Here is a 24,341-nt window from a genome sequence, read left to right on the forward strand (position 1 = left end):
TTTTTTTTTTTAATATTTACTAGTTTGTTGTATTCTGTGTGTGTGTGCCCAGTCGTGTCTGACTCTTGCGACCCCATGGACACAGCCTGCCAGACTCCTCTGTCCATGGGATTCTCCAGGCAAGAATACTGGAGTGGGTTGCTATGCCCTCCTCCAGGGGATCTTCCCCACCCAGGGATTGAACCCAGTCTCCTGCGTTGCAGGATTCTTTACCAACTGAGCCACCAGAGAATCCCCATTTTATTAAACTTCACATAAAATTGATACCACACACATATAGGTGATTTCTCTGTTTTCTTTCACTTAGCATAATGCCCTCCAAGTCCATCCATGTTACTGCAAATAGTAAACTTTAATTCTTTTTTCTGGCTGAGTGGTATTCCATTATATATATATATATGTATATGTATTAATATGATTATATATATAATTATTCTACTTCTGTGAAAAATATCATTAGTAGTTTGATAGGGATTGAATTGCATCTGTAGATTGCCTTGGGTAGTATAATCATTTTAAGTATATTGATTCTTCCAGTCCAATAACAGTATATCTTTCCATCTGTCTGCATTGTCTTCAGTTTCTTTCATCAGTGTCTTAAAGTTTATGGAGTACAGGTTTTTTGCCACCTTAGGTATGTTTATTTTTCAGTATTGTATTTTTTTTTTTTGATTCAATGGTAAATGGAATTGTTTCCTTAGTTTCTTTTTCTGATATTTTGTTGTTAGTGTATAGAGATGCAACAGATTTCTGTGTATTAACTTTGTAACCTGAAACTTTATGGATTTCTACTAGAGCATTAGTGAGCTCTAGTAGTTTTCTAGTAGCATCTTTAGGATTTTCTATGTATGGTATTATGTCATCTGCAAACAGTGACAGTTTTCTTATTTTCCAGTTTGGATTCCTTTTTATTTTCTTTTTCTTTGCTTGCTTTGGCTAGGACTTCTAAAACTATGTTGAATGAAAGTGGTGAAAGTGGGTATCCTTATCTTGTTCCTGATCTTAGAGTGAATACTTTGAGCTTTTCACTGTTGTGTATGACATTAGCTGTGGGTTTGTCATATGCCTTCATTTTTCAAAAAGCAGTACCCAGGTCTGTTCTGGTAAAGAGAACTAAACTATCAAAGTTTTGCAAAATTAGACATAAATGGGGGCTTCCCTTGTGGCTCAGCTGGTAAAGAATCTGCCTGCAATGCAGGACACCTGGGTTTGATACCTGGTGTGGGAAGATCCCCTGGAGAAGGGAAAGGCTGCCCACTCCAGTATTCTGGCCTAGAGAATTCCAAGGACTGTATAGTCCATGGGGTCCAAAGAGTTAGAGACTGACTTTCACTTCACTTCATTTCAGACATAAGTGGAGCTCATTTTTTATTTAGTCTCTTAGTATACCTGAATGACTTACAGAAATGTTTTTAAAATGTTGGATTTTAAACTGTTTACAATTTATTGTTGAAACTGTGTTTGGTAATATGCCTTCAAATATTTTGAAATCGCTGTATCTTGTCAGGATCCCTGAGATTTTTCTAAGCCCAGTTATCTCCTTTATACCCATATTCACACAGCTTACCAGCTCAGGGAGAGGGAGGCACTGGTTTTTGACTAAAGCATTATCTTTTGAAGATTCTGATTAAAGGATAGGAAAAAGATTGGTGGCTGGGAAAAGGACCACAGCACAACTCTGTCTGCCTAGGACCCATGTACTCTTTAGCCTCTTCTGACATTGTGAAGAGACGGAAAAAGCAAGTTCTCTAATTTGTGTCTTGCTTGTGTTTGTACTTTATTACCGAGTCACCATAAATTCATATGACTTCACACATTTTCTCTCCCCTTTGATATGTAATGAAAGACACCGTTACTCATTCCGATGCAGTGGGAAGACCCAGCATACAGAAATGTCCGGTATTTTAAGAAGCCTCAAAAGACTGAGTAAGCTTTGAATTTCCTGTTCAGAGAGTGGGGTTAGTAATTAGGAGGATTCACATGACTCCTGATAAAAAATTTTACCCATTTGCTTAGAAAAGCATCTTTTATTTGCATGAACTGTTTTTCTTTTTTGTAAAAGTCATTATTCTTTATGCTCACAGAAACAACTTTTACCTGAAAAATCTTTTAAGAATTCCCCCCCGGCCCCCACCAAGAGAGAAAAACTGAGGCTGTTTTTGCCAAGGTCCTGTCGTGACTGTTTGGCAAATGTGTGAATGAAATTTAGACTTTCTACTTCTTTCTTTCTGTCCTGTCTTTTATATTTATGAATAACTTTTAGTCCTTTGCAAGATGTGTAATTATTTGTACATAGAGGAATGAGCCACAGCCCAAGCTGTGCAATACTCAGTGCATGTGGATGCTTGACGTTGAAATTCTGGCTTCCTCAGTGTCATTAGGTCTTATGCTTCAGGAATTAATTTTTTAAAATATAAAATATGTCTAAAGATGTTTTGACTTTTTGTATGATAAAGTACCTTGAAAGGATATATCTTAATCTTTTCAGCAGAGCTTGTCTTTAAGGTGTGCATGATATGAAATCACAGAGAAAAGTCTTTTGAGTTGGGTCTTTGGGGATTATGTTGTGAACACAGAATATAAGTTTTTTCAGATCTACTGAAACCACCTCCCTTTACTGTATGTATTGATCTTTGACCTAAATTGAAAAGGGTTTGGTTTTCTTTTCCTTCTGTAATGTTATTAAAAAGAAATGGGTCTATGGGTATTGGGTGTTCAATTGGATTTTCTTAGAAAGGGAAAAGGAAAAAATGGCTTTGGGTGTTATTTAATAGGTCATATCAAAAGCTAGGCCCTTCCTTATGAAAATGCATTCACGCCTGTCTTGTGTTAGTGCTGTGGCTGTACGTCTTCCAGATGATCAGACACGTGCTTATTCATTCTGTGGAAGACTCCTCTCTTTCTGGCTTCTTTGAAGGATCTTGTCGGAAGCTAATGACGAGAGGGTATGGCAGTCAGGCTGACGATACTACATGAGGCTCTTGTTCATTCTCTTGACCACGACTGCATTAGGAGCCGAAGGCTTTAGAAGCTCAGTGGGAAGAAGCCGCACTGTGTTGCCTTGATAATGATACTGTCATGGGTTGCTGATTCCTCGATTAAAACCTCCGAGCTATGTAGTCAATACTGTTCAGCTATTAGGGAATATAAAACTGAGGAATAAACTGTCAGTTGTCATTAGAGAAAATAATGATGTTATGATTAGAAGAAAGGTTGTGTAAGGTAATTTCAGTCTCGTTATCCTCATCCTGTCATTTATTTAGAAGACTTGATGCGCTGCCAAGACGTACTGCCATGCAATCTAGAATAACTGCATACTGTTTTGGTGACAGACCTTTTGAAGGGAGAGTGACAGCTTCTCGGAGAAGACCTTTGGCTCTGGAGTGGGGGGACCAGCCTGGATTTAACTTGCTGTGTCTGTGGACTTATTACTTAAGCTTGCAGGCACATGAATCCCCTAGCATATCCCTGGCATGTTAAGGGATGCTTAATAAATACTGCTCTCCTTCTCTTCTCTGTGAAGGTTGTGCCTTTCCCTCTCCTGGTCCGGACCTCTGTGGGTTTCTCCTTTGGCCCCGTGTGATGAAATATGCAGTGCATGGATGTGGGGAGCATGACGTGGCTCCTGTGGTCGCAGGCCCTGTGCATCCCAACCACTGTGCTGTGCTGGGCTTAGTCACTCAGTCCTGTCCGACTCTTTGCTACCCCACGTATGTGTGTAGCCTACCAGGCTCCTCTGTCCAAGGGATTCTCCAGGCAAGAATACTGGAGTGGGTAGCCATTCCCTTCTCCAGGGGATCTTTCCAACCCAGGGATGGAACCGGGTCTCCTGCATTACTGGCGGATTCTTTTCCAGCTAAGCTACCAGGGAAGCCCAACCACAGCAGGTTCCAAATGACATTCCTTCCTTTCCCGGCAGGTGCCTGAGATCATCAGTTCCATCCGGCAGGCTGGGAAGATCGCCCGCCAGGAGGAGCTCCGCTGCCCTTCGGAGTTCGATGACACATTCGCCAAGAAGTTCGAGGTGCTGTTCTGCGGCCGCGTGGCCGTGGCGCACAGGAAGGCTCCACCCGCCCTGATCGATGAGTGCATCGAAGGCTTCAGTCACGTGAGCGGTGGCTTCTCCTCGGATCAGTCCCGGTCTGCACTGCAGCCACCGGGGGATGGGGAGCGGGGCCCGCGGCCGATGCGCAAGTCCTTCTCGCAGCCCGGGCTGCGCTCCTTGGCTTTCCGAAAGGAGTTTCAGGATGCAGGCCTGCGGAGTAGTAGTTTCTTCAGCTCTTTTGAGGAGAGCGACATCGAGAACCACCTGATTAGTGGACACAATATTGTGCAGCCGACAGATATTGAGGAAAATCGAACTATGCTCTTCACGGTAAAATATTATCAAGCCTCCTGCACATCCCCAATCTGGCCTTTGTGTTCAAAAGAAAATCTGCTTAGTCGAACAAAGATTATCTGTGAATTGCTTTTGGATTTATGTGTGAATCCGTATATTTTGATTCTGAATAATTCTTTTGTCAGGATAGAATCCTTATTTAGTCCCTATTAGCCTTGGGAATCATCAGGGGGTAACAAACAGAATCTATCTTACATCCTGTATGATTTTTATCTGCCTCCCATGTGGTGGTGAAGACATCTTTTCAATGTGGATCAATTAATGTGTGTAAAAGAGGCTCCAGAAGGTTTTTTGTTTTTTTTTTTAACTTATTTCAAGTAATATATTTCAGCAAAATTTTTTGGAAAATACCCCTTCTTTATTATTTTTATTAATTTGTAAAACTACTTACACTTTGTTACCTGGGTAATTGGGGATAACATGATATTTGAAATTGATACCCAAACTACAGTATTAGTTTAGCCAGTTGCTTACTCTTTTCTAGAAATAATTTGATAAACTGACAGTGAGCCAAATGCCAGAAAAGGCATGGACAGGAGGCTGTCCCTGGCTGTTGAGGCTCCTGGGTTCCAGGCTGATCCCAGCTGTTCTGGAAAGGTTGCTGTCCTGGGAGTCCTCTGGGTCTGAGCTGATGGGACTCAGCTGGCTCCCTAGTGAGCTGGCCTCTGCAATATGGGAAACAGATTGTTCTCAGCCTCCTCTGTCTCTTCTTTGGCCTAAGGCTGACTGAGAGTTTAGGGAGAGAGCAAGGTAACATTTCCGTGCCTAACTCAGGGCCAAGTGATGAGGAAGCTGGCTGTGTAGATATACAGGTTTGAAATCAAGATGGAGTGTCAGAGGGCCGATTTCTTCCTCTTTTCATGGTTGACCTAATATACTGAAAAGAGTGCTACGTTGGCAGTCAGACTGGTGTTGTAATGTGTGATCTGTATTTAAAAAAAAAAAAAAAAAAACCACCAAAACCTCTTGTTATCATTGGGAAAGCTGCTTAGTGCATTTATTTTCAAGTACTTATTGTGTAAATGCTATCCACAGGGTCACTTGCAACATGCTAGAAATACAACAATGAACAGGACAGGCATGATCTCTGCCCACGTGAAATTTAGATTCCAGTGAGAGACTGACAACTGATTGTATGAGTAATTGTCTCACTAAAATTGTGATAAATGCTGCAAAGGATGCTGTGAGGGCTTCTGGGGAATCAGGGCTTTCTGAAGGCAGTGATAGTCACTGAGCAGAAGTGTCATTGTGGCCAGCTAGAGGAGCATCCTGGGTTCAGGGAGCAGCAGGGGAGGGAGGGAAGCTGCACAGTTAACTATGGTTATTGCGACACAGTCCTCTGCTCTAACGGAGATCTGTTAGGCTGACCCTCGTCTGTAAGACAATGTTAGTTTGTGCTCGCACTGTTAGCTTTTTTAGGAAGTCAGGTAAGCAGGAGTGAGTACCTAACACAGTATGTACTCAACAATTGGTAGATTTTAAACAATAATTTAAGAAGACTTTTCTGATCATTAGAAAGTGTCCTGGAAATTTTAAAAGAGAAGCTCCTCTATCCTTGGAGATTCACTTATGCAGAAACCTCTCTTTCTTACAAAGGGGAGCTGTGGGAACCTGAGGCTTCGTGACTAACTTTGAGATATTTGGTCCTCTCACCTCAAGACTGCTGCCTGATGAAGGTGAACACACTGATGGTTGTCTCCTACCCGAAGCCTGTAGAATAGAGTGTGACCTGGAAGTGGTCTTCTACATGATATGGTCCCTGCTCAGTAGGAGCTTGAGCCATTGATTCTTTATTTCCCTAGGTCATGAAATGAGAAAGTGTGTGTAATAAATCTGAATTCAGTGTTCATGCAAAGCTAGTTTCTTTCTTTCTTTGTCTTTAAGATTGGTCAATCTGAAGTTTACCTCATCAGTCCTGACACCAAAAAAATAGCGTTGCAGAAAAATTTTAAGGAGATATCCTTTTGCTCTCAGGTAAATGGACGTGGGTTATCAGCTCAACTGCAGTTGCATTTTTTTAATGAATTATTTTACTGTCTGTCATTCAACCGAAGTAGCTAAGGTTACAAGATGTATGCTTTCTAAGTGCTGGGTTTGTGATCTTGCATTTCCTTTTGTATATTAAGGCAAAATATAATTTTGAAATTAAAATTTTTGCTTTTAGTGACCATAACTTAACTGGAGAAAGAAGGTCTCCTTTTCCTTTTTTCCCAGTCATTGGTAGTAATGGTCCACAGTCATGGTTTCCAGGTGTATGTGCGTCTGTATGCATATTTATATATACATTCATACACACTAATGTATTTTTTTAAATACTTATTTTTACTTTCTAAAAATTCATGACTTTTGAGATACCAGGATCATTATTTCTTCTTCCTTAAAATATAATAAATAATGACTACCTTTGAGGATTTTTCCTTAGAGTACAGTGTCTACTTGAGTTCTTTCCTGAAAATCTCCTGGGTGTGTTTCATAGAGAGATTTGGGGAATCTGTCAGTTATAATGAGCTATGACAACTTTTTACTCAGAATCTTCCTAGCAAAAATGTGTTACTATTTGGGTAGTTTTAAAAAGTCTGAAATCATTTTCTCATTTTCATTTTCTCAAAATTAGTAAGATATAATGAAACTCTCATTGTTGATTTATAATGTGATCTATGTAATGATTCAATAGGGAATTTTCCCCCCAAAGGTGAAAATGACGTTCATGCATAAGATCGACTAGAGAACCATTTACAAATAAAATGTTTTTTCCAAATCATATTCTCCTTTGGAGTAACCTCTTGCACATGCTTAACTTGCTGTTGGAGAACATTGATGGCAGTGCCAGGATGTGTCAGTGATTGCTCGTTTATTGGGAAATATTTGACCTGAAAGTGAGATTCTCCATAGACATTTTATCTTGATTTGCTTGTATTTCTCTTGAAATGGTAATATTAAATATTTGCTTTTTCATATGGTAATTTTGTTAATTCCTAAAGGATGTTTACAAGTTTACATGATCACCTGCCCTTCAAGCTGTCAACACTCTGCATGCTGGTGCTTTTAGGAGGTGCTATCTTATCTGTATTAAGGTGGTTCTTAGCTGATACTTTCAAAACAAGTATACATATTAATATTTATTAAAAAGAGCTCTTAGGAAACTGATACAGCTTTGGCCTTAATATCTTATGTTTGAAAGTACCTCTGTTCGTTATGTGTATAACTTTTGACTCATTCCTCCTACCAGTTTACTTCAGGATTTACTTGTTTGTTATTTTAGGAGTACAAATATTTTAAATCCTTTCCTTTAATTTTTGTGTCTACGTGTGTTTGCTTGTGTATGTGTACAGTTGTGTTTCTTTGTTAATCTCTCATTTACTTTTTCCTTAATACTCAAGAAAAGTTCTCATTTTTCTGTGTCAGCTTTTCTCCACTTCCTCTCACTACTAAAATGAGGATAAAAGCTCTGGTTTTCAGATCCTGCTTGTAGGAATAGTCAGAGTAGTAACATTTTAGTAGAACTTCATATTTGAAAGATGTTTTTAGATATTTAAAACATCTGGAAAACAGTAATTTCACAGTGTCCTTTAAAACCGTGCTGTGTGAGTCTTCAGCTGCGCGTGTGGCAGTGGTGCCTCCTCTGGGTACAGCTTACCATTCTTGCTCTTTCCCTGCCTTCCACAGGGTATTAGACATGTGGACCACTTTGGGTTCATCTGCCGTGAGTCTTCCGGAGGTGGAGGCTTTCATTTCGTCTGTTACGTGTTTCAGTGCACAAATGAAGCTCTGGTAAGTGAGAAGGGGCTCTTCTTACCTTGAAATCTCGTCTACAGGGGATGTCAGCCTCACTGATTTCTTTACATAGCAAAACTATGTGGCTTCACTGACAAATTACTTGGTTTTCATTATACTTTTGTGACTATTTAATAACCAGTTAATATACACTTGAGACTTACTTGGGTGCACATTTTCAATGTTCATCATGCTTAAAGGCCTGCTCACTTTCACCCTCTGCTTTAGCATCTTTCAAAAGTCATTTTGGACTTTTGATCAGAAGAGTTGGTTTTCGTTCAGTATTTAATTTGCATCTAGTTTTTACCTTATCTCCTTGAAAAGCCTTGAGCATTTGTAGTGTTTCTAGACTATGTATAATCCTAGTGGTTCTTAATGATTATTATCCATTAACCTGTGACTAACAGTCCAGAAGAATCTTAAGTACTGGGTCTTTCCACAGAGTCCTGAAATCTCTGCCAGATCATTTTAAATGGACTTTCTGCTCTCTGTCGTCTCTGATCAGGTGGATGAGATCATGATGACCTTGAAGCAGGCCTTCACGGTGGCTGCTGTGCAGCAGACAGCCAAGGCGCCAGCCCAGCTGTGTGAGGGCTGCCCCCTGCAGGGCCTGCACAAGCTCTGCGAGCGGATCGAGGGTGAGCCGGGGCGGGGTGGGGTGGGCAGTTCAGGGTCCTGGGCAAATTCGTTGGAAGGTTGTGTCCCACGGAGGCCAATGTTAGTTACAGGGGTCATGGATGGATGTCCTCTGTATATCAGGTGCTACCATCTCCCCTCGAGGGGCCCGGAGGAGGGTGGAAGAGTTAGGGGAACAGAGGGCACAAGACGAGTTGCGCTGTTAATCATGGTGGGGTGAGTGTTCAGTTGGCTGCCAAGGAGGGATCTAGTAAGATGAGAGGTAAGAATTACCACTGAGTGAGCCGATTGCATGGCTTCCCTGGTGGCTCACTGCAGCTCTCCTGCAATGCAGGAAACCCAGGTTTGATCCCTGGGTAGGAAAGATCCCCTGGAGAAGGAAATGGGAACCTGCTCTAGTATTCTTGCCTGGGAAATCCCATGGACAGAGGAGCCTGGTGAGCTGCATTCTGTGGGGTTGCAGAGTTGGACACGCAAAGAGTCCGTTACAAGGTCAATGATAGCTTCTTCCAGAGCAGTTTTAATGGTGAGGAATGGCCAGAGGGCAGGTTGCAGTTGAGGAGCCAGTGAGAAAGAGCACAGGAAGTATTGCTCCAAGTTTTTCTAGGAATTTGGCTTGGGGAGAAACTGCAATAAATGTTATGATTTCCATGCTTAAGATATGCCTGGCACTGTACTGTTTTCTTTAACATGTATTATCATCCATTTAATCCTCACCACTTTGTGGAAGGAAAAGGGATTACTGCACATTTGAGGGATAAGCAAACCGACTTTCTGGGGCTTGGGGATGATAACCATCCTGATGGATGTGAAGTGGTATCTGATTTCCCTTTTTAAAGACAAATTGACGTGATCTTAAGGTCTTCAAGGTTCACTTGCTGGCATTCCAGTGCTGTTTAAAATGGATCAAAATGATTAACATTGTCAATCATGTTTTCCTAGTTGTTCCTCTTTGCTGACATGATACAAAATATATCTGGGAACAAGGAAAGTTGTGCTTTAACAAGAGATCCCATCTGAGGGCATCACTAGTTCTTTCCTTAGTGGTTGTGAGATAAGGTAAACGATGACGGCAGTGTCCCCTATGAGCTTGTTAAGAAGCCTGCAGTGACTTCGGCCTTGAAGATAAAGCAGATTCTGACCTGCAGGAGCTGGAAGGGTTCCAGAGTTCCACTTGACAAATCTTTCTTTGGTCTGGCTTAGCTTTCAGAGAGCTATACCTGAAAAGTTTAATTATGGTAGGGATTTTGCTGCTGTAGTTTCAGAGTGATTATTTAATTCATCTTTTTACTGGATAAGATCCAAGCAAAGCAGAAAGCTATGCTAATGTAAAAACATCCATTAACTAGCACAATTAGAAGACTGGGGAGGGTAAGTTTTGCCTACGTGATGGGAAGCACTTCTAAAGCATCGATGGCACATTATTACAGCCGTCCTTAGTAAGGGAGATGCTGATTATTTTATGGATAGTTAGTTTCAGGTTCTTATATTTTGCTAGATTGCATCCCTACCCAGGGATCCAACCCAGTTCTCCCGCATTGCAGGCAGATTCTTTACCATCTGAGCTACCAGGGAATCCCCAAGGAGAATGAAATCGTTTATTAAAGCTCATTGTATGTACCCATAACAGTGGTTCTAATAGGAAGTTATGATCTGGCCAAGAACATCATAAACAGTGGAGAGGAACAATGAATGACATGGCCACAAAAAGAAAGACTTAAAGACTGTTTCCTTAATCAACTGATGTAGTTAATATGCTCTGGAATCCATAAAGTAGAATAAATAGACTGTACTTGTGGGTGCCATTGGACACTTAAAACACATAAGAGGGGCAGCTGTACAGATTCTGTGTTTGGACTCTCTACAACTGCTAGTATTTATATAGCATTTTGCTTATTTTAAAGTTTAGAGGAACATTTTGGGAATTCTGGCATAAATTACACTTTCACTAAAAAGAAAAAGTTGAACTGAGGTTTCCTTTTGCTCTCCAAGTAAATTTGCCTTCGGCAAAGCAAAACTATTCATCAGTGCTCCCTTTAATAAGAGCCTTTTCTGGCGGCCAGCATGAAGGCAGACTGACTTGCTGCCCTTCTCTCCTGTAAAACCTTTGGCATCACGTGGGGAATGCTGCCTTCTTGCTGCAGAAACCCCCAGGAGCGGCTGAAAGTGTTGAGAAGCCCCACGGAGGGTGCACAGTGGAGAGTAGGCGTGGAGGCTGGAGGATCAGCTTTGATTTGAGATGGGGCAGAAAGGACTTAATGAATTGAGAGCTCCTGAAGGCGAGGATAGACCTGTCTACGGATCTCTGCATACCTGCTGAATATGAAGAGTGGACTGTATTGTATGATTTCACCTGAGGTTGTTAGAAGTATGTGTAATGAGCCTAACTCTTCTTGAGGTTTTTCTCCGTATGTGAATGTTTCATCAAACAGTACAGATGTGTCCGCGAGAGGATGCTTGGACGGTATCATTGACATCCAGATGCAGGGAGGATTTTTATTTAATGACTTCTGAGTGCTAATTTTGCTCATAACTGTAAACAGTGTTTCGATTCAGCCTGTAAGGAGTTAGTGCAGTGAAGGCATCGCTGTTTCCCTGGCTGGTGTGACCTGACAGCTTGCCAGAGGAGTAGCTGAATAAACTGTGCTCTGACAAATCGAGCTGTCCTTTCTGCACCTTTAATCACTTCTCTCTTTTAAATTGAAGAATAGTTGACTTCCAATATTATTAGTGTCTGTGTGCAACGTGGTGATTCAGTATTTTTGTATCTTCTGTACCACACAGTGTCATCATAACATTATTGACTGCATTCCGTTTGCCATACATCACATCCCTGTGACTTATTTATATTATAACGGGTAGTTTAATCCGCTGGTACATCTTAGTCCCCTTCACTTATTTTGCCCTTCCCTTCTGCCCTACGGCCACTAGCTTGTTCTTTGTGAGTCTATTTGTGTCTTGTTATATTTGTGTTTTAGATTCCACATATAAGTGAAAATCTGCCGTACTTGTCTTTTTCTGCCTGACTTATTTCACTGAGCAGTTCACTTTGGTATTGAAGTCACCGGGGTCAGGTGACTTGACTGTGTGTGGATTAAGGGAGGCAGTGGAGTGTTCTGGAGTGGTCTCTGGAGGCAGATCAATGTGGGTCAGATACTCACTCTGTCCCTTACGTAGATGATGACACTGGACAAAGTATTTGACTTGATTGTGCCTCAGTTTCTTCACCTATGGACCTTGGGATTACTGTATATAGTGCCCACTTTCAGGATTATGCTGAGGGTTAGATGAGATTGTGCAGTGTTCCATAAAGTGGCACAGCAGTCATTAAAAAAAATACTGGCTTTTATTTTTATGGTGGCCGTTTAGGGTTTTCTTGGCCAAAAAAAAGGTGGTGGGGGAGTACCTCTGGAAGGACTTCTAGAAGCTGCAGTGGTTTGAGCTGGGGCAGTGGCCTCGCCACTGCTTGCTGAGAAGGGTGGGGCCCCTGCCTTCTGTGGCAGGGAAAGCAGGGAGTGCTGGCTCTGGGACAGACAGGCTTGGCTGCTAATTGGCCTCCTGACCTGTCAGTTGCCTGGCTTCTCTGGACCTTGGCAAACTCATCTGTAAAACAGAAGCCTGATTTCCAAGTCCCTGTTCTTGATTTCTGAGATGCGCGTCTGGCCATCCTCATTATGAGGATAAATCTGGCCTAGAGCCTGGCCCAGCGGCTCACCCTCAGGAGGAAATGGGCTGGCGAGTGGATAGGGACAGTGAAGTGAAAGTGAAGTCGCTCAGTCGTATCTGACTCTTTGCAACCCCATAGGCTGTAGCCCACCAAGTTCCCTGCTTGAGGAGAGGAGTGGGTTGCCATTTCCTTCTCCAGGGGAGATTGTCTAGTTTACATATAAACACTCATGAGGTTTTATCATTTTCTGAGGACAGTGTTCCAGTTGTGTGCGATATTTTAACATGGAGTAGTGGTAGAAAGAAAAATGATTTGGAGCCACACGAGGCTGAGGTAGAGTCCAGTGTGTTGGACTTCCGGAGTCTTGTGAGCTCTCTGGGTCTCAGTTTTCTTAAACTGTAAAATGGGGCTAACCAAGCCCTCTTCGTCAGGTGGTTCTAGTATAAAATGAAATGATACACACCTGACATTTAAGTGGGCGTCTAGCACATGAGGGCTCAGTCAAAAACTGTTACTTGTTGTCAGTGTCCTCATCACTGACATTGTTATTGATTAGAATTTCCATAAGACCTCCGATGCCTAGAGAGGGAGGGAAGGCATGTAAGAGAGGGAGTGGGAATGGAAGGTGTTAACTCTACCTCCTGACTGTTACGGAGTGTGTTCTCAGGTCTCTCTTTTTTCTTAATAGGAATGAATTCTTCCAAAACCAAACTAGAACTCCAGAAGCACCTGACAACATTAACTAATCAGGAGCAAGCAACTATTTTTGAGGAGGTTCAGGTACAGTACTGGTTTTTAATTTCCAGAAAGGGGGTGGGGCGGAAAAAGGCATCTTCTCTGTGGAATGTTATCATAAAAAATAGCAAAGCAGACCTGTTGGAGCCCTGAGGAAGTGGGCCTGAGTTCCTCTTGGTTTGAGCATTAACAGTCTCGGGACAAGGGCAAGGTCAGTATTGCAGACTCCTGTGAGAACTTGGCTTTTGTGTGAAAACTACTAACCCAGGGGAGTGCTCTCTTAAGGAATGAGAGGAAGGAAATTATAAAGTAGAATGAGCCTCAGCCTGGGATACAGAGGACCCTGGACTTTGGTCCCTGAGCACTGCTTTCCCCAGAGACTTATGCCAGCTCCGTTCCACTCAGGATTTCAGACCTCAGTGTGGGAATCTTAAGGATATAACATTTTGTACATGAACTTGAACATAAGTTTCCCTCCTCGCTCTTTTTTTTTTCAGTTTTGAAAATACATTTAAATGTTGCCTACACTATATAGTATATCAAATCTAAACATAAAAACAAAATATAGGACAAAACCCAAGCTCATTGGTTTCCTGCTTTAACCCTGGAAACTCGCTCTCATCCTTGCATTTAGATGCATGTATCTCAGGGAGACCACGCTCTGTGTGCTGGTCTGCCTGTAGTCCGTTCATTATGAATCTTTGATGAGCTCATCAAAAATGTCATGTCTGCTTTTGCAAAGGGACGTTTTCTGTGGTTTCCTGGCACTTTTTCTCGGGAGGCGATCACAGCAGAACAAAGCCTAAGTGTCTTGTGAGGAGAGTGGCGGGGGCTTTGCACATAGAGGGGTCTTCAAACAAAGCAAGAAGGCCATTAAGTCTAGGTTGTCAGTTTTTTCTTCCTCCTCACTGGGGAAAAGGCTACAGACAGGACCCATGATCTGTTTTCTGTTAAGAGTGAGAAATTAAAGAATTGTCTTTTTCTTTTTAATCACATGTTCTCAGTTCTCCTTTCCTTGGTCTTCTGCAGTAAAATTAGAAAGAGTTTGAATTTTATAAATAGCTTAGAATGTTATTTTCACAATTATCAGTTGTTCTTAAATTTTCTTGTGTTCTTCTGAATCGAGGCACTACTTAATTTTCTTAAAGAATCTTTAGAGTTCTAAGTACACAGTATTCTCAGACAGACTTAATGTGATTGGTACTTAGAATTCTTAAATAGATGGACAATTTGCTTCTGATTGATAATGCATTTGTGATGGGAGCTGGGGCCTTTTTGCTGGCTTACTTTGTTGTAGTGCCATCAAGTCTCTTTAGCAAGCATAGAGGATTCATTCCTTCCCTAATGTGACTTTGCTTTCTTTTTCATTTAGACAGCACTGTGTAACTTTCCCCCAAACAGTGTGGTGAATCAGGGAAGGTAACACCCCAGCTATTGTTCTGCAGCAGTGACAGGTTCCTGATAGATGTGGTTCTGAGGTTCTCTTTGATGCATGTGAGTTAGAGACACTCCAATATATTATAACAAAGAGACTTTAGAGAAAATTAGGGACAGAAGTTTGCTTCAAAAAATTCATTTAGTTAATATACTGGGATCCCTATGTGTTGTTGTAGCAGGTTCTGTAATTTTTGATTAAAGACCAAAAAGAAGTCATATTGTTCATTGGCTTTGCATAACCAGCTTGTAGTTTGTCCTTCACCCTTGTAGGTGTAACTCTTCTTTGAATAATACACACTTCACATGGATCTCGTCTTCTGATGGCTTATTGATAGTCTTGTTATTTCCTCAATGACTGTTTTTGTTTTATATAAAATATTATATAAACCAAGTCACTAGTTTCTTTTTAGGTAGTAGTGCCTGCTAATGCATTTGAAAATCATGCATTTTGAATGGATCATAAGGAAAAAGTGGCTTTGCAGTGTCATGAGACCTCTTATAAATAGAATGGTTAATATTTTTCCTTTCAGTTTTTTCTGGAGAAAAGTTGTTTCTGAGGAATTCTCCAAGGGCAAGTCTTTATAAAACAAATGTAATTACTATTGAAATAATTGTACTTAAAGCATACACTGGGCTTCCCCGGTGGCTCAGATGGTAAAGAATCTGCCTGCAGTGTGGGAGACCTGGATTCAATCCCTGGATTGAGAAGATCCCGTGGAGGAAGTCATGGCAACCCACTCCAGTGTTCTTGCTTGGAGAATCTCTATGGGCAGGGAGGAGCCTGGTGGGCTATAGTCCACAGGGTCGCAAAGAGTTGGACACGACTGAGCAACTAAGCACAAAGCTTACATATTCATTGTTTTTGTAAGTAAATGTTTCATGGGGAAATAAAAGTGCAACCCAAGTGGAACCATAAAGGAAAATAAATTAATTACTATGCAAATGATGCTGAGGTTTATCACTGCTGCCAACAAGCTGGCTTTGACTCTGAGCTCTGAGAGGAGGCCTTGGTGCCAGATGGGCATGTGGATGTGCTAACCCTTCTCTAAGAGAACTCATGACACTGCAGAGCCACTTTTTTTTATTTATGACCTTTTTGAAATGTACAGTTTCCAAACACGTCTAAGTGGACATGTGAGAAGCCTCCCTGCTGGCAGGATCTGGCTCTGTCCTTGTGCTGGCCGGCTGTGCTGAGTCCACATCGGTTGTCCTGGGGAGAAGTTGCTTTCAAGCTGAATAGGGCTAGTAAAGAAAATGTCTCAGATGTCAAATTCTCTTCATCTGATTGAGTGTATTTCAAGGAATGACTTAATACTCAACTGAGTAGGTAAACCAAATAGATGTATACTCAATAAATGCTGATAATGAATTAAATAACATGACATGACTTTACAAGTTAAAGATTAATAGCTAGAGGAGCTTTTTTCCCCCTCTTGAACAGAATATATAGGGACTTAGGTGGATTTTTCCACAGTTTTAAAATTATTTGTATAAGATTTCATTATAATTTTTTAAAAAGATGTTGTTGTCCAACTAAGCATTTTAAGTAGACTCCTCAGAAGACCATAGACCTTCTCAGCATGCTGGTATTCGTAGACAGTGTTGGAAACTGACTCTCATATTGCTTTTATAACTGGTTTATAGCCCCACGCCTCATAGAAAGGAGGTTAAAAACATATAACAAAATTGGCTTTGTTACTTTTAACAGGCAATTGTTTTGTATTGTTCTTTCTTAAAAAATTAACTAATGATAGAAAAGCATACAAATCAGTGGTGTGTAGGTCAATGAAATAAATTTTCTTTGAGGTATAGTTGATGTATAATAGTACTTGAGTTTCAGGTGTACAATGTAGTGATTCACAGTTTTTAAAGGTTTATAGATATTACATACATAATGCATATATATATAAGTAATATATATTATATATAATTATATGTTGTATATAATTATACCTCAGTTTTTAAAGGTTTATAGTTATTACATACAATATATAATTATATATGCTATATAATTACATATTATACATAATATATAATATATAGTATATCAGTTTTAAAGGTTTATAGTTATTATATATAGTAAATATATTTAACAACTTTATTATAAAATTTTGACTGTATTTCAGTGAATTTTTATAAGATGAATACACCTTGCAGCAACACACAGGTTAGGAAATAGAGCATTTCCAGCCTCAGAGCCCCACCTTGGTCCTGCCCCAGGTAACCGGCATCCTGATTCTTGACCTGACCATAGGTTAACTTTGAATAAGCAAGTTAATTTTGACTGCAAAGCGATATTATCCAACTTGATTCCCCATTAGTTTCCTTAGACCTGTCTCTCGGACTCATGAATGTTTATGAGATTAAGTCACCTACAGGACATAATGATTTTCCCCTTTGGAGAATGGTGAAGTTCCCTGGGAGGCATTCAAGGGACTTCACTCAATGGAAGGGTAGCCCGTAGTCACGTTTCAGTTATTGTAAGGAAGCGTTTATTTCTTGACCTTGTGTGACACCACAGACACGATCTTCTCAGCCTTAGTGTCTTTCCCCCGTGGTGTTTCATGAGCTCCGTGGTGCGGTGTCTCGCTGGCCTGTGTCTTGCATAGACCAGCAGCTGTGGGAGTACACTGTGCTCAATTTAGTCTCATTTTCTGTCCATTCCAGTAGTTTCTTTCATGTATATATTGAGGAAAAGAGGGTGTACTAATAATGCTCCTCTCTTACTGCTGCATTCTTCGGCTATTTTGATATTGGAAATAATTAATTGTGAAGAATTTTCTCCAAGGAAAATACAGATTTTCTTGTGAGAGTGCCCAAAAGTTTCACTGAAGATTAGGAAAAGAAAGAATGGGTCAGCTCTCGAGTAGCTGCTCAGAGGCTTCGTAATTCCCGTCTGCTTCTCTTTCTTGCAGTTTTTTTTTTTTAAATAGACTTATTTTTTAGAGTAGTTTTACAGAAAAAGTGGGTGGAAATACAGAGAGTTCCCATAAAACTTCTCATGCCCCTTCCCCCTCCTCAAGCCAGTTTTTCCTATTAATGACTTGTCTTAGAGTGGTACCTTTATGACAATTGAGCCAGTATTGACATGGTAACTGAAGTCTGTAGTTTACTTCAGGGTTAATTCTTCTGATCATTTACTACCATTTCCTTGAGTGGCAGGAACAGCTTATTTAAAATGATCTTTGCATTTAAGGGAGGGAATGTTAGAAGGTCTGGGTTAGGTGTTACCTCTGCTCTCTTTCGAGTCTATGACACAGGTAAACTTGTTCCTTAGTTAGCTGGGCTGCTCAGAACAGCCTTGATTCAGCCTCAGATGCTTGTGTAGTTGATCTGCTTATTATACACCCAGACTTGGTTTTAAAGGGCAAGCTAGAGGGTTGGGGTAGGGAGAGAGAAGAGGCAGGGCAGTGGAAAACTGTCATTATATATATATAAAAGTTTATAAACTGCAGGCTTTGTGTATCTCCGGAGTAATTCAGTTTTGTATGCTTCATATTCAGGGAAAATAATTGAATACATTAAATTAGATGGTCTTCTAAACACGAACTCTGGTGTTTCAAGTCCAAAGAGTCTGGGAGCTGGAGGAGACCTTGGAGTGTATTGCATGCATAATCTTCATTTGAACAGACAGAGAGGCTGAGCTTAAATGAGTTTCCTTTGATCCCTTTTCCGGGCAGCACCTTGAACCTACATGACCTGATTTCTAGGTCAGTGTGTTTTGCCACTACCTTGCCCGAAAAATAAAAGGAGTGCAAAGAATTTTTAAAATACGAGAAAAAAAAAGTTGAGTCTGTGCCATGAAATTTTGTGTGCAAGTGTATGCCTTTTGGGGCTCCCAGAAAATGCTTCCTGATGAACATGTTTGATATGTGAAAGGAGCCATGACCCTGCATCAGTTGCTATTTTCCTTTCTACTTCCCTAAGCGTAAGAGTTTATAAATGTGCAGGCATCATGGCTCTTGTCCTTTTCTGATGTTTTTAAGAGTATTTATTAAATATTTTAACTATGCCTCTATCTGATGTGAAATGTTTGTTTTAGGTAGAAGGACATCAGAGGTCAGAAGCCAAATCTGGCCCACTGGCTTCATTGTTTCTTTTTAAAAATTATCTTCACTTTTAGGATCATTGGTGCCCCCTAGTGAGATGATTGGGTAAAAGCACTGGTCGATGGTGGAAGCTAGCATTTTCAAATGAATGGTTTAGCAGTCTTGGTGACAATTAAAAATTAATGTAAAATATTCTCTTTTTTTTAACCTTAAGAAATTGAGACCAAGAAATGAGCAACGAGAGAATGAATTGATTATTTCTTTCCTGAGATGTTTATATGAAGAGAAGCAAAAAGTTCACATCCATATTGGGGAGATAAAACAGGTATGGCATTTTTTCTCTTTGTCTGATTTCACCAGGACACTCTGTAGAACAGTCTTGGGGATTTTCTGAAGCTTTGAAACCTCTTTTCCTCTCTGCAATTTATTTTCACTTGTTACACATGTAGGGAAAATTTGGAAATGCCTAGACAGTGCTTGTAAAAGGTGAGGTGAGTTTCTGTCTGTGTCATCGTGGTGGCGGCAGAGTGGTCTTCTGACACGGGACTAGAGTAGGGCATTGAGTGAATGCTGCAACCTGAATGAGCTCCTTGAGCTGCAAGGATCCAGGCCTGTCATCTCACCTTTCTCCCTGATAAAATGAGGGTGACATTGTACAGCTTCTTTCACAATTACATACAGTGCCTGGAAATTCTTTCTACTAAAAATGCAGTGTGGATGTAAGATAGCACTACTGATAAATCGCATACAGTATTAGCCTGGTTTATATGCTGTTCAGATACAGAGCTTCTGTTTTACTTAGCATACTGGGGGTGTGGAGTTGGGAAAAAAAAGGATATTTTTTATATTCATCCTTGTTGTTGCATAAATCAGTAGTATGTTCCTTTTTATTCCATTGCATCAGCAGCGCAGTTTGTTTCTCCATTCTCCTTTTGATGGATGCCAAAGTTAACTTTAGGTGCTGGTTATTGTGAACAAGGCTGCTGGTGGATACTCTGTGACACCCCTGGATGGTGGGTTCTGAGCTGAGAACTTCATCCTAGCTTCAGAATTTAAACCTTGGCTCCAAATGTTCTTGCTTAGAGTTCACCCCTCAGTCTTGGCATGGGCAGTATGGGGACTGCAGTACAAGTCACTCTGGAGCCCCAAAGAAGAAGCTTATCCAAAAACCAGCATCAGCTTCAAAGGAGAAACTTCTAGATGCTTAGTTTAAAATAAACAAGGACTGTGTTATTTTCTAAATGTGAACTATTTTCCAAAGATTGTATTTTCAGATTACATTTGAATTATGGTGATAGACATAGAAAAGAACCTTTTTAGACCATAGAGGAGACTAGAAGAAGCATTTAATTAAGTATACAGAGATTTTTATGGCTTGGTTTATAAAAAGAAAACCACAGTGTAGTTTTTCTTCTGTCTCTGAAGGATCTTCTACATGCTGCCAGTCTTTTAGCCAGTATTTTCTTTATGTACCAAAATTATTCAAACTGCTTCTCCTTTGTGAAAACTTTGGTTGAAAGCAAGTCTTCAACTTCTTAGGAGTAAACTGGTGTTGAGTCAAATGCAAGCCCCTGTGGGTTCTTTGTGGGTAATTCTCTTAGCTCTAGAGACTGACTTGAGCCTGGATGGGTTCTAATTCTTGGTAAATGATTGCACAGGACCAAACTGTGACTAATAACACACTCACCCAGGATATATAATTTTTTGAGTGAATGCCAGAGCCTGTGCTCGTTATTGTTCTTCTCAACACCTGCAAAATGTTAACTTAGCCAAAGCTAGGGGTGGTATGAAGGCTTTTAAGGTATTAATCTGCACACTTTTCTGTATGCTTGAAATATATAACAACAAAGGATAGTTGGTGTTTAGAGTAATAGAGGATGCGGTTGTGTGTTTTTCTAACAAAATCATCATCTAGCAGGAAGCATTCAGGTAAGAATCCATAGAAGAAACAGTTTAATCTAGAGAATTTTATTTATTTATTTTGTTTGTTTGTTTGGTAAGCATAGCTCTAATAAGTAAGACTAAATTTGATTTTGTGATTGACAGACTTTTATGTTGTCATTTCATGTTATGGTCAGTTAAGGGAGAGACTGGGTTGCAGAGGACAGTGAATGATGAGATGATGGAAACCATAGGAGAGAGGAAAAAGAACCCTGTTGGGGGGGATGAAGAGATTATTGTAGGCAGGATGGATTCTTCAGTTGATTAGATTTTTTTTGTCTCACCCTCTGAATCACCCCCAAAAGTAAGCTGTTACTTTAATCTGAAAAGCTAATCACAGTCCCCTTTGTACTGGAAGCTGTGCCCATTGTTTTACATGCTTTACCTGTTTTAATCTCATAACAAAGTCCTATGATTAGATCTTGAGGTTGGTTTCAATTTACAGAAGAGGAAATTGTGGCTCAGAGAAAGTAACTTGCACAATCCCATAGCTAGTGAATGACATGTCTCTGATCCATCTGCAGAGCCTGAGCTCTAAACTCTTTGTGAACTGATTGGTTTCTAAGTGCTTTTCCCTGTTTTGTTTGGAGTGGGTAGTGCAACTCTTTGAGGCAAAGTTATTTCCCAGACTTGCAGTCATGTCACCAAGGAGCAGATGAAGTCACAGAAAGAATATGACCTAGGATCAAAAAGATGCATCCTAGAAATTTTTCAGTCCTTTAAAAAGGAAGGAAAGGAGGAGGGAAGGAAGACCTAAGTGGCTTAACTTTCAATTGTTTCACTTTTTAGACGTCACAGATTGCAGCAGAGAATATTGGAAGCGAATTACCATCAAGTGCCACTCGATTTAGGCTAGATATGCTGAAAAACAAAGCGAAGAGGTCTTTAACAGAATCTTTAGAAAGTATTTTGTCTCGGGTAAGTGACATAATTCCTCCTAATTTCAGTTAAATCCCTTTTTGAGAGAGCATGAAATTTAGTTCTTTGCTTTCATTCCATCAGTGTTCATCATAGAGTATAGAAGTGTAAAGCCTTGTTCGTGTCTTCTCAGTGTTAGAAAAATGTTATCTACCCTTAAAATTCAGTTTATAACTTAGAGTTAAAAAATTCTCTGCTCTTTTGTATTATATTCAATTGGAATTTTTGGCTCCCAGAGGAATGTTATTTGTTGGCCAGTCCCTGTAAAGAGCATGGGTTAGATACACTGAGGTGTGGGTTCCAGTTTCCCTATCGTCACTAGGTACAGTTTAAAAACTGTCTATGTTAGCTGCTGTTGTTATGTGTCTGGAACTGTTTATAGCAGGATCTGCAAACCATGGCCCTTGGGGATCAAATGCCATTCACCTCCTGGTTGTTTTTGTGTGTGTGGGGTGGGGGGGGATCTTAGTTCCCCAACAGAGAAGGCAGTGGCACCCCACTCCAGTTCTCTTCCCTTGTCCATGGAAAATCCCATGGACAGAGGAGCCTGGAAGGCTACATACAGTCCATGGGGTTGCGAAGAGTCGGACACAACCAAGAGACTTCACTTTCACTTTTCACTTTCATGCATTGGAGAAGGAAATAGCAACCCACTCCAGTGTTCTTGCCTGGAGAATCCCAAGGACGGGGAAGCCTGGTGGGCTGCTGTCTGTGGGGTCGCACAGAGTCGGACACGACTGAAGTGACTTAGCAGCAGCAGCAGCAGCAGTTCCCCAACCAGGAATCGAACCTGAGCCCCACTACATTGTAAGGGCAGAGTCTTAACCACTGGACCGCTATAAAGTCTCCTACTTCCTGCTTTTGTAAATAAAGTTTTATTGCAACACAGCTACCTATTGTCTCAGGATACTTTTCTGCAGAGTTGAGTCATTGCCATGGATACCACATGGTCCATAAAGCCTAAGAGGTTACTAATCTGGCACTTTACAGAAAAAATTTGTGACTGGGAACTCTACAGGAAGAAACATATGGAAGAACATATATACCAATCTGGGAGTTCTTTAACAAATGTCTCAAAAGTTTCACACCTTTCTGGAACTTTCAGTATCTTCTTATGGTTCTCTTTTATTTCACAAAGCACTCCAATTGAAACTTTTTTTGTTAAATTTTATTTTGTGCGAAGATGTTTCTGAGAATTATACAGCATCCTTACAGATCATTAAAAGCGGTTCATTTACAAAACTGGAGTTGGAGTGGGCCTGCCTTTGAGAGCTCCCAAACGGAGAGATGGTGGTTTGCGTGTCCTAGGCTGGCAGTTCACCATGCTGTGTGACTAAGAGGAGAGTTGTTGAGTGTGCACACTCAGCGCTTGCTTTTCTTCTAGATGCACTGTCTCCTCTCCTGCCCATCATTCCTGTCAAATGACTAATCTTCAGGGTGCTTTGGAATGTTTAGGTTGGTTTAAAAAAACAAAAAAAGAAATGTTGATTGTCTTAATGCACATATATGCTCAGCAGCATTTCTCAGATGTACTTTTCCTGAGCTTATTAAATAGACTAGATTGCTTCTAGCAAATGTCTTTGCAAAAGCCTCAGGAGTCATAACTTGACGGCTTTTGTTTCCATAGGGTAATAAAGCCAGAGGCCTCCAGGAACACTCAGCCAGTTTGGATCTGGACAGCTCCGTGTCTAGCATGTTCAGTAACACCAGCAAAGTAAGCACGTTTCTTCTTATATGACACCCTGAAGAAACCAACAAATGGGTCTTGCTCGTCTCCTCTACACAGGGCCTATCAGAAGGAACCAGAGAAGCCTCACAGCTGCCATCATGAAACTTTTGGTGCTTCCAGACTTCATGATGCAGGTGGAAGGCTGGTCGTGCAGATCTACTCTGACACACAAGTTGTGCTTAGTGAAGCAGAAGGCTCTGCCATAGCAAAGAGCTAAACGCACAATTTCAGGCCACTGAGATCTAGTTAATCACAAGGCAATCAGTGGATTTCTTTCTTTAGTAGATTTTCCAATGAAATCTGAATGAAATACATTAAAAATAATTTAAATTGGGAAAACCTCAAACATGAGCTTATGAATTTTGAGAAGTATGCAGCTTAAATTCTTGTGTCCTTTAGCTGACTCTGTGATTATCATTAAGCATCACGATTTTTGTAAATAAGCCTCACCCTTCCATGTCTGCCACCAAGCACAGCTTTGTGATGATAAGCAAGCCAACCGTTCTTTTTGGTAACAAACCTGTGTCTATGATGTCGCTGTTTTCATTTTTTGCCTTTTAAACACACAAACAGTGCACTGGGACAACCCAGAGGGATGGTATGGGGAGGGAGGAGGGAGGAGGGTTCAGGATGGGGAACACATGTATACCTGTGGGGGATTCATATTGATATTTGGCAAAACTAATACAATTATGTAAAGTTTAAAAATAAAATAAAATTACACACACACACACACACACACACACACACAAACATACTTAATCCTGGTTAGCTCACCTTTTTAACCACCAGCAAAGTGGATTTCGGGTTTTATGCTGGGGAGGGCAGAGTGCCCTGGAATGGGAAGAGGAGGAGTTGTTGTGGAGGCCAGCCCCTTACCACAGGAATCAAAGTTGCCTTGAGCTCCCCTTTGGGCATGTGGCTTTCCAAGTTTTTAGACCATAACAACATTGTGAAATGGTTCACAAACACACGTACATACATGCTCACACATAAAATTAAAATTTTACAAAACAATATTTACTGTAAACAGTGTATGATACATACTGGTATTTT

The 24,341-nt window shown here is 40.7% G+C and overlaps 1 protein-coding gene across 11 annotated transcripts in view; it reads left to right on the forward strand.

Moving 5' to 3' along the window:
• Positions 1 to 24,341, forward strand: part of TBC1D1 (TBC1 domain family member 1) — a 226,405-nt gene that overhangs the window by 109,146 nt on the left and 92,918 nt on the right. For all 11 annotated transcript variants that reach the window (XM_005207835.5, XM_059887349.1, XM_005207838.5 and 8 more), the window contains 8 exons: positions 3,920 to 4,375; positions 6,284 to 6,373; positions 8,066 to 8,170; positions 8,679 to 8,811; positions 13,165 to 13,256; positions 18,912 to 19,022; positions 21,428 to 21,556; positions 23,184 to 23,270. In XM_005207835.5, coding sequence (XP_005207892.1) covers positions 3,920 to 4,375; positions 6,284 to 6,373; positions 8,066 to 8,170; positions 8,679 to 8,811; positions 13,165 to 13,256; positions 18,912 to 19,022; positions 21,428 to 21,556; positions 23,184 to 23,270 — 1,203 coding nt within the window. The remainder of the gene's footprint in view (positions 1 to 3,919; positions 4,376 to 6,283; positions 6,374 to 8,065; positions 8,171 to 8,678; positions 8,812 to 13,164; positions 13,257 to 18,911; positions 19,023 to 21,427; positions 21,557 to 23,183; positions 23,271 to 24,341) is intronic.

Source organism: Bos taurus, chromosome 6 (assembly GCF_002263795.3).
Source record: "Bos taurus isolate L1 Dominette 01449 registration number 42190680 breed Hereford chromosome 6, ARS-UCD2.0, whole genome shotgun sequence".
Taxonomy (NCBI): Eukaryota; Metazoa; Chordata; class Mammalia; order Artiodactyla; family Bovidae; genus Bos; species Bos taurus.